We start from the raw sequence: 15,737 nt of genomic DNA on the forward strand, positions 1-15,737 counted from the left end.
TTTGTTTACACGAAAAGTCACGTGACACTACACGTGAAAGCAATAAAAAGAAGGCACCTAAGTTTCAAGCACGAATTTTTTTTTCTAAAAACGATAAACGAGCACGATTCCATTCCCGTTGATGTTCGTCAGTCAAGCGACGTTTTATGGAGGAAATCTAGTATTGACACACTTCCGCTATAACAAACAAGTTTCGATAACGGATTTCAGCATTTTGATTATGCCGCTTACATTGAACCAATGCCAAAGTCTTGAGTGGAAATTTAGTATAGCCATTCCAAGTCAATGTCATCGTGGCTTAGTGATGAGTAGAGATGGCTCTGTCAAAATAGTAGGGATAGACTGAGGATCCTAAACGCGGAAACAAATCATTAGGTTGTTGATGCATGTTGCTGAATAATCTTACGTTCTTTGCCTGACTGATTACAGTGATGTTCCTTCCTGTACAAGGTTTTTGCCATTTCCGAAAAGTTTTAATTTAAGGTGGTGCTAAATTTGTCACGTTCTTCAGGTTGACTGATTACAATGCTGTTCCTTCCTGTACAAGGCTGTCGTCATTTCCCAAATATTTACTTTTTTTTCTAAAAGTATTGTTCTGTTCTATGATTAACTGATTATAACACTTCTTCCTGTACATGTCTTTCGTCATTTCCGAAGCATTTTAATGTTGCTTTTTCTGTTTTGTTCTTTGCTATTATAATGTTTCTTCCTGTGCAAGGCCCGCGTCTATTTTCGAATGGTTTTAACTGAAGTTGACATGGTTTAAGGCTCAGTCGCGTTCTGCTTCTGTTATTAGTATGAATACAGTATTAGTATACGTATAAGTACTTTTCTGAGCAGTTTTCTATAGAGTGTCGAAAGTAATTAGAGAATTGCATTGGTTTTGCATTACTTCTCTCAGTCATTGGTTCAAAGTTCTACCCCGGCCCACACCAAATGCTAACCATCGAAGTCACTAGTGTCTTTGTTGCATCACTCATTTCCAAGTCCAACGTAAAAAGAAACTAACAGTTTCATATCTGCTCGCCATGCCATCTCACTATGTGTTATATGTCCGATCTGCTCGAATGTCCGAATTTTCGAGGTTTTTTCAAATGAAAAGTCACGTGACACTACACGTAAAAGCTAGCGCTCAGAAGGTCCATTTCGGTCTATGAGTTTCCGGATGGGTGGATTACGGCTTTTCAAAAGGACGGATATCAGGTAAACAGAGTAGCCCTCGGGTGGAAATAAAATATCGCTCATGTTCCCTTAGGGTCAAAGTGCATGTTTTTTGCTTTCTTTGCGCGGGCCCATTTTTATTACTAGGGCTAATTAGTAGCTCAGATGAGAATAAAGAAAGCTCTTGAAATTTAGTCTTAATATATATATCTGACGGGAAAGTCAACGCAGAGTAGTCTGGAGACCGTTCAAGTCGAATATACAATTAAAACAAATCGCTGGTAATTTTTATTCGCTTAAGATCGAGAACGGAATGCCTTAAAAAATATTTGTGTATTCCTATTCCGGAATAGTACCACCTGTATTCAACCATAAACAATTTAACATCGCCTTTGATGTTTCAGATACAATGGTAATCATTTGCTTGCATGCAAATTTTAAGAACGGTGAGTGACTTGTTTTGTTTTCCTGTTTCAAAATTGGTTTACGAGTTAAGAGCTTCAGCTAAAATATGCTAATAAATCAAAGTCACGAAGTCCGGTGATTATATCAAGGACTGGATCTGCATTTTCCGCTAAGGAGAAGCTTTTGCTGGGTACAGTGTCAAGTTACTGAGTCAACTCTGCGGAATTTTACCCGTGCATCTAAGCAGCACACCCTCAAATCATTTCAAGGTAAGCTGCATTCGTTATAACCTGAAATAACGATAAAGTTCATTGGCCATGGCGTTGCTTTGATAGGCACTCAAAGCCCGACAACTTTCATGGAATTCATTCGTTATCTGTTATCAAGTCCCTTTCAGTAGGTTTTTGCCATTGAATCAAAATTAAGCCAAACGCCTTTGAGAGACGTTTCTAGGCTCCTTGTAATGTATAAAGAATGTCTAAAGAGATTTTTTATCACCTAAAAGAATCTCGATCTGTTCGCATATCTTAGCTGAGATTTGATGTGTCCGAAAATTTTAGGGAATGATATATCTTCATTTCAGAAATTGCTAGCTGAACGTTAACTTCTAAGAACTTCCACCGAACCATTTGCTCATCCGAAACTGCTAGGTGACCTTTTTAAGTGCCAAAATTGCAAAAATACCCTTCAGAAAACGTAAGGGACCACTTTTCCCTGGTTGCGAATCTTTTAGGTGATGTTTTAGTAAGAAGTCTGTAGCTGTTTGGCAACATAGAACCGAAATTCTTAGAACAGTTTGACTCTCTCGAACACATATTTCACCGAAGATTGTCGTTTGCGTCCTCCTGTGGAATAGACAAATAAGTTATCATAATGAAAAGGACAACTGGAGTTACAGAAATCTAAAACCATTGAGCGTAAAGGGACGTCAATTAGTTAAACCCGAGCCTGAAAGGTCTTCTTGTTATCTTACTGGAGTTAATCCGCAAGCCAACAACACTTTCTCCCCTTTCTTCCCTGACCGTTTTGTATACAGTGTAAAATTATTGGTAAATGCACAGCCTTTACACGTTTATCGTTCAACCGTAAAAAAACAATGCCTGGCATTCTAAGGCTTCTTCGGCAGTGTATTACAACAGCTTTGGTGAGTCTTCAGTTCGTCTTTTCCATCAATCACCTAATTCACTGTCATCCTTCTGCCGGATAACTACATGAATATGTTGGTCGCTACCAAAATTGTCGAGTGGAAGAGTAGACCAGTTGAAAAATTGAAAAGTGATTTGGATCGTGGATATCTGGAATTGTGGATCTAGGCCACAGTACGTGTCTGATTATAACTTGGCTGGTTTTCTGTCTTTTCGCTCTTTCCAGCAGAGGATTCCTTCATGTTTGGGGGTTTTCTTCGAGGATTTAGGCCTAAGGGCGTCAAAAATGGTAAGGAAGTCAGTATCTAGTACATGTAAAATATTTCCAAAGTGGCCTCAGATTCGATTTCGAAGCGAGTGTAAGGTGACCTATTTTATCAAATTAATTTATTATCTATCAATAACCACCGAATTTAAATTTTTATTTAGAAATATGGCTGCCTCAACTTTGAGATGATCAACCTCGTTCCCAGAGTCTCTCTTTTTCCATTCCCTTAGAGCGAGAGAGGGAAGAAGAGAGACCCTGGGGAAGGACTTTGTGAAACAAAATGTGTTTCTGAAAAGTTTTATTTTTAATATTTACTATTGAAGTTATAAAGTTGTTTTGCCTCTGCTATGAGGAAATTAAAACAATCTATTCTATTTTACAGCTCCGTATGGCGTCCGGCATTTTCGTGGAACCCTCAGCAGCATGGATTCCAAGAAGGTTCACGTGACCTTTTGCGAAAACAAACGCACCTTAAGTTTCTCCGAAGATGATAAAGTCAGCAGTCTTCGTTATGATTTTCTCCGTTTATTCTCGGACGTCTTGACCGAAGACATCGCAGTGGCAAATGTCACATTTCAGAAGTACGAGTCCGCCTTTCAGGAATTCGTCGACGTCGAAAATGACGTGAAATTGGATGATAATTCAAAAGTTAAGGTGGTTATCACACCCAAGCTAAAAAATCAGGTAACTGTGGATCATAAACTGACCAAAACTTGCCATCGCTTACTTAATCGTTAAGTTATTCTCGTTTGGTGCGGTGCTTTAGACCTATTATTTTCCATCCGGCGTTCAGGCGTGGATTGGAGATTGAAGTTAATTTGAAGTTAATGTTCCGGCTTTCCCTACCGGTTACTGCAATTAATGCAACAAGCAACTTTCACAATGGCGTTATTTGACTACAACTACCAGAAGTCTCTTCAGTTGTTTTTCGTTTTACTGGCTTGCCATAGGCAATCCAGTTAGAAAATGCGTTTGTTTTTTTTTTCTTTTGTATTTTCCATGTCATGAAAAGTCTTTCCTGACACTCCCCTGCTAAGTGGTGTCTTTGTGCATAGACCTGTGTGTATTTGTTAGGTTTGAGGGGGCTGGGGTAATGCGTAGATTTCTCTGGTGCACGCAGGAGAACATTTAATTATTAACCTGCAATGGCGTCGAAAGTCATTGTAACGCGAATGGCGTTTTAGTGCATCTTTAAACAAAATATACCCTTATATGGAGCCCAAGAATGGAACGTCAATTCGATAAACAAGATAGGCGGTGAAAAATAAATATCTGGAATCTTTAAGAGACGAGTAATGGTCTTCGACAACAATTTCATTTTTTGCCGATAGATATCAAGTGAGCTTTGTTCCTAATATTTTACTAACTTGGTATTATATACCACACTGAAATCAAATGGCAATTCTTTCATGGATTTAACAAACATTGAAGGAATTAAACGCCTTAAATGCATCACAGTGTTTATTGAAGTCGCATCTAAGTTGTCTGGCAAGTTACATTTATTTTGTACTCAACTCTGCAAAGGTAAAAAAAAAAAAATGGAAATGTGACAGTGAAGAATTATTCGAATGAAAGCTTGTTGTCTCTTTTGCGCTTCATTATTTACGGTCAAGGTTCTTTCCAAAAGGGTTTGATGTGAACTGTCAGAAATGTATTTAATTGCATACGCTTTGTGGCACGGATTGTGTGTCTTGTTTGCACACACGCAATTGAAATAAGAAGGGTTCACGAAAATAAATAGGTCTGTTGGAAGCGCGCTTGAGTTTCAACAAAATGAGCCCCAAAATCAGCCAAAATTGTGACGCTGATGAAAAATAAAGTAGCTGCTATTTCCAAAAACGATGGAATTACCTGGTGATAAATAACATCGCCTTGGAGAGTAAATAGTTGACTTTGCAGAAACAATGGTCAACCTCAAGGGTTGGGCGATTGTGATCTTTGTGTTAAATTCGCACATTTCTTGTCAAACTTTATAACACTTGAAAGAAAAAGAAAACTAACAAAAACAAGAACCCAGTGTCTTGCCATCATTTGACACAGATGCTTAATTATTTCGCGAGTAAACACGCCGCGGTAACTTGATCACGGCGGCCGCTGAATTCGATGTCACTTTCCTTTTTGATATTTACTTGTGCAGCCAAAAGTACAATAAGAAAATTAAACGTAGCAAAAATCTTTTATTCGCCGCTGGTAACTTTTTATATTCGTGGTTCAGAATTAATGTTGTTCAGTTTCATGAAGTAAATTTTGTTGCTGTTGGCAAAATATTTTATTCTCGATCGCCAGTTCTGAAAACTTCCTTCTGCTCTTCCTAAAAACTGCGTATCAATATTTATTTACTTTTGCATCAATATTGGTTTTGCTTAAAGCAAGCTAACAATATCTGTACCTTACTTATTTCGCATTTTTGAGTGTTAAAATAGAGTTTTCGGTGCTATGCTTCTGTTACAAAGTGGTATATATTTTAGGTCAACCATCCAGATGCTAAACAGAGTTAACTGAATTGAATGTAATGGGAAGTGCTAGATTTCTATCCCATATGAACCATGTGAGCGTTAGCCCTATTGATGGAAATGGCCCACACAAGTACAGAGAAAAACTCTGACTAGGGTGGGAATTGAACTCACGACCTTCGGGTTAGATCTCCGCCGCTCTACCGACTGAGCTACAAGGTCAGACGGGAGCAGGCCGTGGGAACTGAAGATGTTAAAGTCACGGCAATTAACTTGTACAAGTACAAGGAAAGGTTACGTTTATACAAACGTTGGCCGTGTAGCACTTATATTTTAAACAGAGTTAACTGAATAGAGTGCAATGTGAAGTGCTAGATTTCTATGCCATATGAACCATGTGAGCGTTAGCCCTACTGATGGAAATGGGCCCATACAAGGACAGAGAAAAACTCTGACTATGGTGGGAATTGAACCCACGACTATTTTTTCTCAAGATGACAGGATTTTTTTGCTTTCTGACAAATGATTATTAGGCTGGTAGCCAGGCTTTTTACATCAGAAAAAGATCTGTTTCGTCGTATGAACGTGTGAGCCAAAGGCACTCTGCTAGCACGATTTCTGGGTGACTCCTGACTTGAAAAAAATGGTTGGGATGTAGCAGTTCAATACCACCCAACTCAGTCCCTTCTGTTTTTGAGTAACACGTACCTCAGGCAACCCAGTGTACGCTTATAGAGCGACTAGTCTTATTTAAATTTTGTATTCCCAGTGGGTGAAAATAACAATACCCCATTATTAGCACGAGACAAGGAAAACCTGAAGGATTCTGGCACTTGTAGTAAAAGTGGCGTCATCGTGCAAATGTCCTATTTATGCGGGAACATGTGGACGTGATTCAGTGGTCGCTGTATTTTTTAAATGCGATCGCGACTGGTTGCCGTATGCTAATAATTGCAAGCTCAGTTGAAAATTTAAAATATATTTCTTAATTAATTCTTTAATTTCGAATTCTTTGCTTCTAGTAGAAATCAAGCCAAACCGCGAGAATTAAGTCAATCAACTCTGTAAACAATGTTTAAAATTAAAGCCACTGAGTCGTTGGCTCTTTGAGACCTCATAACTAAACAGTCAGATTGCTAATTAATCAGTCTGTGTAAAAATGGCGATTTTCCTAGGCTCTATTACCAGCTGCTGTTACGGGAAAGGAGCCCGCGCCCAGCTTGGAGAAGAACGAAGATTCGGAAATCTAGTGTAGAGTTGCTTTCCCTCGGCTAATGGCAAATGGCATTTGTTGCTGCTCGTCACAAAACTGCGAAAATGACCATTTTCTACATTATAAATCATATTATTATAAGTTGCATTTTATTTGGGCAAGCAATCGTACTGCCTTCATATCTCTACTTTCTGTTCAGATTTTTTCTTTGAATCCTTAACTTTAGGTTTTCAAACTCATCTTCAAATAGCCAAGTTCACGTTCGCAGAGCGGTAAACCTTTTTCAATGTTTTCCCTTGTTTACAGGTTTCAAGCTGTGGTGGAGATTCTGCTTTAGTAGCGATTCCTTGGTACAACATCTTGACAAGTCAACCCATAGATGTGAAATACCATCCCATCAAAAATAATATCTCTTATCGCTTATGGAGCCTCGCTAGTGGTGGTTTGATCCAGCGATCGCCTGAGAACCCATCAGCGGTGACCTGCAGTGGCGTCTTTGGTGACCCTAACAGTATGGCTTAAAATTTTAATCTTTCAACAGTTATTACTATCACTATCGCTATTTCTATCACTATCACTATCACTATCACTACTGCTGCTGCTGATAGTTGCGGGAGGACTGAATGAATTTACCGGATAGCTTTATACATCAAATTCCCATAGTTAACGAAGTTTAATTATCGATGCCAATGCACTAAGTTTTATTTTTTATTTTTTTATTATATATACAGGAATGTTTTACTGAAAAATACGCCACTCATGAAATTCATACGAAACTTCATCCGGGACCCGATTGGCGTGTTTTCCATGTCCTCACCAATCAGAGCGCACGCTTTCCCTATTCTATGTTATAAATATAGAATATTACACGATAGCGAGAAGATATGAATTTGATGTGCGAGTGGCAAGAACAGTATCTTACTCGTTCGCTGCGCACACTCGTGAAATATTGTTCTTGCCACCCCAACATAAAATTCACATCTTCTCACCACCGTGTAATATTCTCTATTTATAACATAGAAAAGGGAAAGCGTGCGCTCTGATTGGTCAATTACCCATCTAAAATACACCCATGGTTGATGATTATGACAAAAGCACTGATGCGTGCGACGGGCAAAAAAATGCTTTACTTCAAACTACAATAGTAACAGACCAGTTTACCGCCGAAAATGCTGAAATTTAATGCTGAGAACTAATGTTAATGATCAACAGACATTCAAAGGAGACAAGGGATGTCACAAAGTGTCACAAGATGCTTTGGTTTTGCTAAAAAAACAAATACTAAACGGTTCAGCGTTTACCATTTAGTTAAAATTGCACATGGGAGGTTTGCTAAGCACTCACTGAGCTAGATTCCTAGTGTGACTCTTACGTTTCTTTAATTTTGTGCTTTAGAAACCTCCAGTACAGCTCTCGTAACCGGCTATTGTTTGGTATAAGTCTCTAGCTGTTAAGTCTTTTGTTTTTGGCTTAGGCATCGAGCTAATCACATTATACGTTACGAGAGCTGCTACGTTACTCCTAGAACTCGAAAGAACACGCTCAACCGTCAAACGAAAACTGTCATGCTAAAGACAAATGACGGATGTCAACCTAGCCTCCCACGCAGAAGTTCTTAGGGCTTTGTCACACGTTTCTTCCCCACGAAGGTCTGCTGAAACGAAAAACCACTTCCGTTCAACTCCTGTTTGTCCACTATTTAAAGAGACCAATCGCATGCTGCGAAAAAATGTCATACAAAACACGAGTTTCCCCAAAAGTGGAAAACGGCCTCTGATTGGTCCGTAATCCACAAACGGAAGGGGTTTTTCGTTTCAGCAGACGTTAGTGGGGTAGGGACACGTGACGAAGCCCTAAGAACATCTGCGTTGGTGGCTTATCTCAACCAAAATTAAAAAAAACATTAAATGAGCTGTTAATTATTAGGTGTCAACACCAATCTAATAAGTGAAACACCCTTACCTAATACGAGGCATAACAAACTTTTTCTGTACAAAAATGAGATAGTTATGAAGACGCGATGTTGAAGGATGAAAAGAAAAAAAAATCTAAATAATTTTTGCAAACAACATTTCTTTAAAAATGCAAAGAAACGGATCTTTCTTGTATAAAAATTATCAGGGTAGTTCACCCAGTTTCCAGTTTCCGGTTTTTCATAGCAGCAGACGTAAGTGGCTCACATATTGAGTGTTTAGCTTACGCGCACCCGCTCAGGTAGAAAGTTTCTCGAGCTTTCTTGACGCGCATCCTCTCAGGTAGAAAGCCTCTCGAGCTTTCTTGACCGGACGCTGATTTTACTAATATGCAAGATTCAACAATTATTCGCCAAAGGCGAGGTGAATATGGGTGAGTAAAACCGAGACGAAGTCGAGGTTTTTCACCGATATTAACCTCGAAAAAACGGCTTGCACGCTTGCGGCCATTTGAAAAACCGTTTTGGTGATTATCGCATAATAATCACTTCAAGTGCAACCAATCAGCACAGAGAATTTTCAATAATCACCTATGCAATCATACTAACTTCAGATACATGAACATGTTGTTAATTAACTTTGGGCTAACAAAAGATGCTACTAAGCAGTACGCTAGTGAGTCTGCGTATCTTACAAAATCCAGAAGTCCAAACCCCAGAAGACTTCGCCGATTTGCCACCGATGGAATGCGCTCCATCAGTTCATGGTAATCTTGTCTATTTTTAGGACGGCTAATTGGATAGATTTTTGCGGGGTATCGTGTCCCTTGCAAGATCCATGATTTTGCATTAAGCACGAGCAATCGCTCCTACGGCTATTCATTCTCGTCGTGAGAGTCCTGGGAAACTCTGTGTAGGAGACATGGGCCGTAGGGTTCTTGTAGCTATTTGAACCTTACGGCGCCTGCTCACTCCTCATGCTAACATGAAGGCAGCAATTAGAGACGCTTTCGATTGTTCTTCATAAAAACCAATGGGAAGACACTTTGTTTTAGGGTTCCCCAGAGCTCTGCTCTCCCTCAGTCAAGAGAAGAGCTCTGGGGTCGAGATTGACGGCTACTTTATTGCCAGTGTGGTCATCAGGTCCAATCTAATTGGCCATAATTTGGTGGCCATGGGACCAGTACTAAATTTAGATAATAGAGTAAACTGTTAGACCAAGGCCAGATGAGAGAGATGGACATTTCTCAAAGTTATGGGGTTCTGGAAAAGCTCAAGCTTACTTCGCAAGTAATGCAAAGGGTATTGTGGCACAAAACTGAAATAACAAATATACATGAACGAGATGAAAAATTCAGGTCCCAAACTCACTTGGAGTCAATAAGTAATCTTTTTACTTTTCACCGTTGTTGGTTGAAACGGCACGATAAGATCACCAACTATGAGTTGTTCGTTTCAGCTGTGCTAACAACAAGATATTATGGGTCCCACTTGTTTTACCTGGCCTTTGCAGACCCTACTGGACAAGGCAGGGACTTGTATTTAACAGCAAAGGAGAAAAATGATCAAATCACTCTATCGGTAAGTACTATTCGCTAAGCACTAACATTTCAATACGCCATAGTAGACTATCGGTTCGACCTTGTTGAGCTACGTTGTTGCTGTGCTTGCGACAGCGATTCTCGAGACACAATTATTATTATTATTATTATTATTATTATTACAATTATTATTATTATTATTATTATTATTATTATTATTATTATTATTACTATTTTTATTGATTTCTGTTTTTAATGTAAATGAATAATGAAGTTGAACTCTTTTTTTATGATTGGAACAGAATATTTTTATGTTTTTAATAATTTCTGTATTAACTGATTGCTTTTCAATACAGTTTTATTATTTAAAATAATATATAACAATAATAATAATAATATTATTATTATTATTATTATTATTATTATTATTATTATTATTATTATCATGATGATGATGATGATGATTACACGGAACAGTCGCTGCTGGCATAGCTGCGGACTGTTCCATGAAGGAAGAACTCGTTTCTCGCATCCAGGCAACATCATGTGCATTTAAACGTCTGCGAAAGAGGGTTTTTGACTCGCACGACCTTAAAGTAACAGCCTCTACAAAGCTCCTTGTTTACAATCAGTGTCTAATGTTCTATTAACGCATGGCAGCGAAACATGGACAGTGTACCGACATGAAGTCAGACAACTTCGCACAATACAACAGCGACATCTGCGACTTACTCTCAAAATCAAGTCGGGCCACTACATAAGCAATGAAGAAGTACTAAAACGAGCTGGTACAGAAGAAATTGATGTAATGTTAGCAAGAAGTCGGCTGCGCTGGCTCGGCCATGTTTGTAGGCTAGACGACAACAGATCACAGAAACAACTCCTTTATGGTGAGCTGCATCCGGATCTCGTCCTGTGGGAAGACCAAAGCTACGTTTAAAGGATATCTGCGAGAGTATACTCAAACTGGGCCAGTCCCTGGATACATGGCAAACCGCTGTGAAACATAGCACAAAATGGCGCAAATCAAAAAATAAATAACGAAACAGGCTTTTCGGAATAAGATATATATATATATATATATATATATATATATATATATATATATATATATATACAAATGTAAGAAGGAAAGTATTACTAGTTACTGGAGTTTCACGCTCAAGGCGATCATCAGACTGATCGTTGTCTACGAGAAGGTGTCATATATGTGTTCAAATTTAGGAAAGGTTGCAGCGACGCTTCCGGTGATTGGTTGTCGTGAAAAACTTGTTTTCATGGCGGCATTTCGTTACCAGCTCAGATTTCTTGTTCAAGAGAAAGGCATTTTTTGCTCTCAAGATGCAAAGTTTTTCAGATAAACACAGGTTGCAGCGAGAAGGGTTGCCTTTGTACGCTTTTGCTCTTTTTACGATGCGCCAGTTGATTGCGTAGTCGATGTTTTTGTCTTTTAAGTCCCAGATGTGCTTGGAAAGTACAGTGTCATGTGAGTGTTTTTTGTCATTGAAAGAAAGCTTGTGGTTGTTGTACCGTGTTTTGAATTCGTTTTCCGTCATGCCAATGTAGGATCTTGAGTTACCGGAAGTTGTTGTGACAGTAGCTTGGTAGATAATGTTGCTGGTTAGGCACGCACCGTCAAGAGGGCAAAGGTTTTTGTTTCTACAATTGCATTTCTTCTCACTGGAGGACTCGTTGCACTCATTCAGGATCTTCTGGTTGTGGCTTTTGATTATGTTAGCCATGTTTGTAGTGCAGCTGTAGCTGACCTTGAGGTTGTTTCTATTGAATATTTTGTGGAGCTTGTGTGATTTTGGGAAATGTTTGTTTATCAGGCAAAGGAATGATTTAGCGACGTTGGTTGGAACATTCTGGCTGTATGGCGGGTTAAACCATATGATTTTTCTTGACCTGATTCTGGATTTTGCTCTTCCTTAGTTTTGATTTTGATTTGCAACATAATGGATTCGTTCTTTGTATCCGCTGGATTTCAGGGCGTTGTTGTACAACTGCGAGGTTTTATCGAACTCGTCTTGGTCGCATGATAAACTCGATACTCTAGTGCCTATGGATGTTGGAATTTGCCTAATTATAGAAGGTGGGTGATTGGATTTGGCGTTGATGTACAATGGATCGTCGTCAGATTTTCTGTATGGGAAATACCTTCCAGTTGTTAGATTTAGCGTGACATCGAGATAATTCACCATATATATATATATATATATATAGTATTATTTTTTAATTTTTTTATACAATAACCAAATCAATGCGCGCGCTCTGATTGGTCAATCACCTATGTTTTACTGTGCCAGTAAACTCATGGAAAAATCGCGCCTGCGGCTCGTGATTTACGAATTCTTCTCGTGTTCTTCCAACACCCCGCGTGGTTTATCAGCCTATAAACCATAGAAAATTGTGGTACGAAGAATTACACCTAGGCTGGTACTTGTAAGAAACGCAAGCGCACCACAATCAGAACGGACCAGAAAGGACATCACACGAGAATTTAAGAAACAAGGACTAAACATTTCTATAAGTACAAACCTTAAAATCTGCAACTTCCTCGACGTCACCCTAAACCTCACGGACGGAACCTACTATCCGTACAGAAAGCTGAACAACGAAACTCTCTACATCGACAGCAACTCCAACCATCCGCCTACAATAATAAACACCTACCTGCAGCCATCGGCCGACGAATCTCCGACATTTCCTCAAACAAAGAACTCTTCAACAAAGCCAAACCACACTAATCCGAATCCAAAATCACGCCGAGATCTTTGGCTGATTGTACAGGGGAGATGTCCTTTCCCAACAAGGACAAACGAAATTCATGGAGCTTCGAGGTCATCTGTCGGCTCCCGAAAACGATTAATTTGGTCTTGTCTGGCTTTAGTAATAGCCGATTTCTGAAGCACCTGTTGCGCACCCCGAGGAGGTCTTCGTTCATCTCCTCAACAATCCTTTGGGTGTCTTGTGAATAAAATGAAACAAAAAATTTTGTATCGTCTACATAGCATTCAGTAGAGCAATTCCGTGGAGCTTCTGGTAGATCATTAACGTATATACTAAATAATAAGGGGCCCAGGATGCTACCCTGGGGTACTCCATAATCAAATGGTACTGGATCGGAAACAGTGGAGTGAATTCGTACAATTTGATATCTATTTGTGAGATAGCTGTTAAACCATTGTAGCACGCTGTTTGAGGCGCCATTCTCTTGTAGTTTCCTTAACAGTATTTGATGGTCAACACTATCGAACGCTTTGCTCATATCTAAGAGAACACAGGAAGTTAATTTCTTATTATCTATTCCTTTAAGAAAAGTCTATGCATCATGAATGTTCCGTTATTCAGATCCTGTGTCAGGGGAAATGTACATGGTGCACTAAATAATTATACGGCTTTCATTTGTGCTTTGTTTTCTCTTATTTTCAGCCGACACAGTCAGGTGCTACTTTATTCCAGCCTAACTACTACTATGGCTTTACAATGTTCAGGAGCGACCCATGGCATTCATTGTACCTTGGATGCGACGACAACAAATTGGCAACTCTGGTGCCAATGGAAGACGTCAACTATCCCAATCCACAAGCTCTGTTCACTGTTAATAAGTACAAAGTAGATCTCCCCGTCATTGATTGATTAGGCCACCCGTCAAGTTGTTGAAAAAATTCCCCAGGCTAGCAAATTCCGAATCAAATTTTAAAAATGTTTTACTAGTTCATTTAACATAGCCCAAGAGAAGATTTAACATTTGATAACATTCACCTTGTCAGTTTTGATAAAGAAGGCTGACAGTCATCGAAACGGTCAAGATTAAAAATCTTCATCTAGTTTTTGGGGCATGTTGAATGAGTTACTAAATCATGAATTATGCCACCCAATTTATCCCTGAATTGGACAGCAGCTTACTCGAACGCGGTTTCGTAACCGTATCGTCCTCGAAGCGGTAGTACCTTCTGATTACACGGCACCGATCAAGACCGTTACTGAAACCGGGTCAATTTGAAAACGCTGCCAGTAGTTTTAAGCTAATAGTCCATTTTACAGTTGTGTGACTAGTTTCCTGGCCTATGAATGAAAGTGAGCTAGAGTTGACCTTGTTTAGATAGAACTCTTACTCCTTTTCTTATGTAAATTCTTACTGATTAGCATGACAACAATATTATTAACGTAAGAAAAGGAAGGAGGTCTGAAAAATAACAAGGTCAACACCAGCCTCACTTTCATTTAAAGGCCAGGTAACTAAGCACACAACTATTGGATTTCAACAGTTATTAATAAGGTTACTACTCACCAATGCAACAATAATAAAAGTTTAGCCGTGGCTGTAATTTTGATAGTCTTGGTTCTTTGTTGTCAAAAATCCCTCTAATTTTAGCCTAAAATATTCTTATAGACTCCAAAATAGTCAAAACAAGTCACTGCACTGCACAATAATGCACGCTGAAAGATTGGAAGTGACCATGTAAGTGATTTGAAATTTATTTTCTTTGCCTATCCAAACCTGTAAAATTATCAAACAAATGTGTTTGCGAGTATTACCTGCTGCTCTACTAAAAGTCTCTATGAGCATCTTCGATTTGAACTTATCATGGCCAGAAATCTCGGACATCAGTTGGAGGTGCTAAAATTTAACCTGTCAATCGTGAAAGCTGCGTTTTCTTACTCCCATTGGTCGAGAGAAATCATGCGATTCACGCAATTCGCACCGCACAGTGACAATATAACCAAAATTCGGGATGGTAATTGGGGGAGATCGATCGGCTATTTAATGAATTTAAACTATTGGTCTGTGGCAGATTTTTGCTGAAAACCCGAAGCCAAGGAGACGCACGATACATAATAAACGTTTGACGTACAAAAGGAGCAAATAAAACACGGTACGGAAGCAGGGAAGTTGCTGTTCGGAAAGTCGAAAAACACTCAAAATGCTATTAAAATTAACAAAATAATGGCGTGGAAATTAGAAGGCAGGGCTACTAAGCTAAATAAGAAAACAACATGACTGATCCAAGGAACAAGGTGGAGAAATAAGGTGCAAGGTTTGGAACGTTACCGACAAGCTCAAGCTCCCCATATCAAGCCCCCAATATCAGGCCCCCATATCAAAACTCCTAAAATATGAATTTCCGAGTTGCTGATTCAGGCGCGTAGCGTCCTATACGCATATACGCACGTGCGTACTTGAAGTGACCAGAAAATTTTGAATTTTTTAGCAATTGTTTCTATTTTTTAACATTTTACTTGTACGCAACCAAGATTTCGTGATGAAAGCATCACTTTGATTAAATTCTAAAAACTACAACACAAACTATACCATGTCTTAGGTTAGTTTTGCATTGTACTTTTTTTTTGCTCTAACAATGCAGTGTTGTTTGGTGAGCGTGCAACAAAAAGGCGAGGTTGCAAAGGAGCGACGTTCCAAGAACGTTCTTGACAAAGGAGCGACGTTCCGAGAACATTCTTGACAATTCCAGACACGCTAGCACAACCAAAACAATGTTTTGTCTGCGCCAAGTTTGCTCAAAATAAGGGCAAGACGCTTTGTTCTTTGCTTGTATTCACATAACTATTTCGACGAGAAATAAAGAACGCAGTATTTTTCGCTCAGTTTACTTAGGTTTCTAGATCATATG

The 15,737-nt window shown here is 39.1% G+C and overlaps 1 protein-coding gene across 2 annotated transcripts; it reads left to right on the forward strand.

Moving 5' to 3' along the window:
* Positions 1–1,696: 1,696 nt before the first annotated feature.
* On the forward strand, positions 1,697–14,429 carry LOC138060147 (uncharacterized). 2 transcript variants are annotated; one of them, XM_068905864.1, is made up of 6 exons: positions 1,697–1,835; positions 2,938–3,000; positions 3,362–3,663; positions 6,952–7,156; positions 10,017–10,138; positions 13,534–14,429. In XM_068905864.1, exons 2-6 carry the CDS (start codon positions 2,952–2,954, stop codon positions 13,738–13,740), a joined length of 885 nt encoding a protein of 294 aa, XP_068761965.1. In that variant the 5' UTR covers positions 1,697–1,835; positions 2,938–2,951; the 3' UTR covers positions 13,741–14,429. The 2 variants fall into 2 exon arrangements, with proteins under 2 accessions (XP_068761965.1, XP_068761966.1); XM_068905865.1 differs by having other exon boundaries at positions 1,699–1,835; positions 2,941–3,000.
* The last annotated feature ends 1,308 nt before the right edge of the window (positions 14,430–15,737 follow it).

Source organism: Montipora capricornis, chromosome 8 (genome assembly GCF_036669925.1).
Source record: "Montipora capricornis isolate CH-2021 chromosome 8, ASM3666992v2, whole genome shotgun sequence".
Lineage (NCBI taxonomy): Eukaryota > Metazoa > Cnidaria > Anthozoa > Scleractinia > Acroporidae > Montipora > Montipora capricornis.

Bases quoted from the DNA above. Each gene is read 5' to 3' on its own strand.
- LOC138060147 (XM_068905864.1), top strand. From the start codon at position 2,952: ATGTTTGGGGGTTTTCTTCGAGGATTTAGGCCTAAGGGCGTCAAAAAT. The intron at 3,001-3,361 runs GTAAGGAAGTCA...TCTATTTTACAG, and splicing joins GCCTAAGGGCGTCAAAAATG to CTCCGTATGGCGTCCGGCAT. The intron at 7,157-10,016 runs GTATGGCTTAAA...TGTTCGTTTCAG, and splicing joins CGTCTTTGGTGACCCTAACA to CTGTGCTAACAACAAGATAT.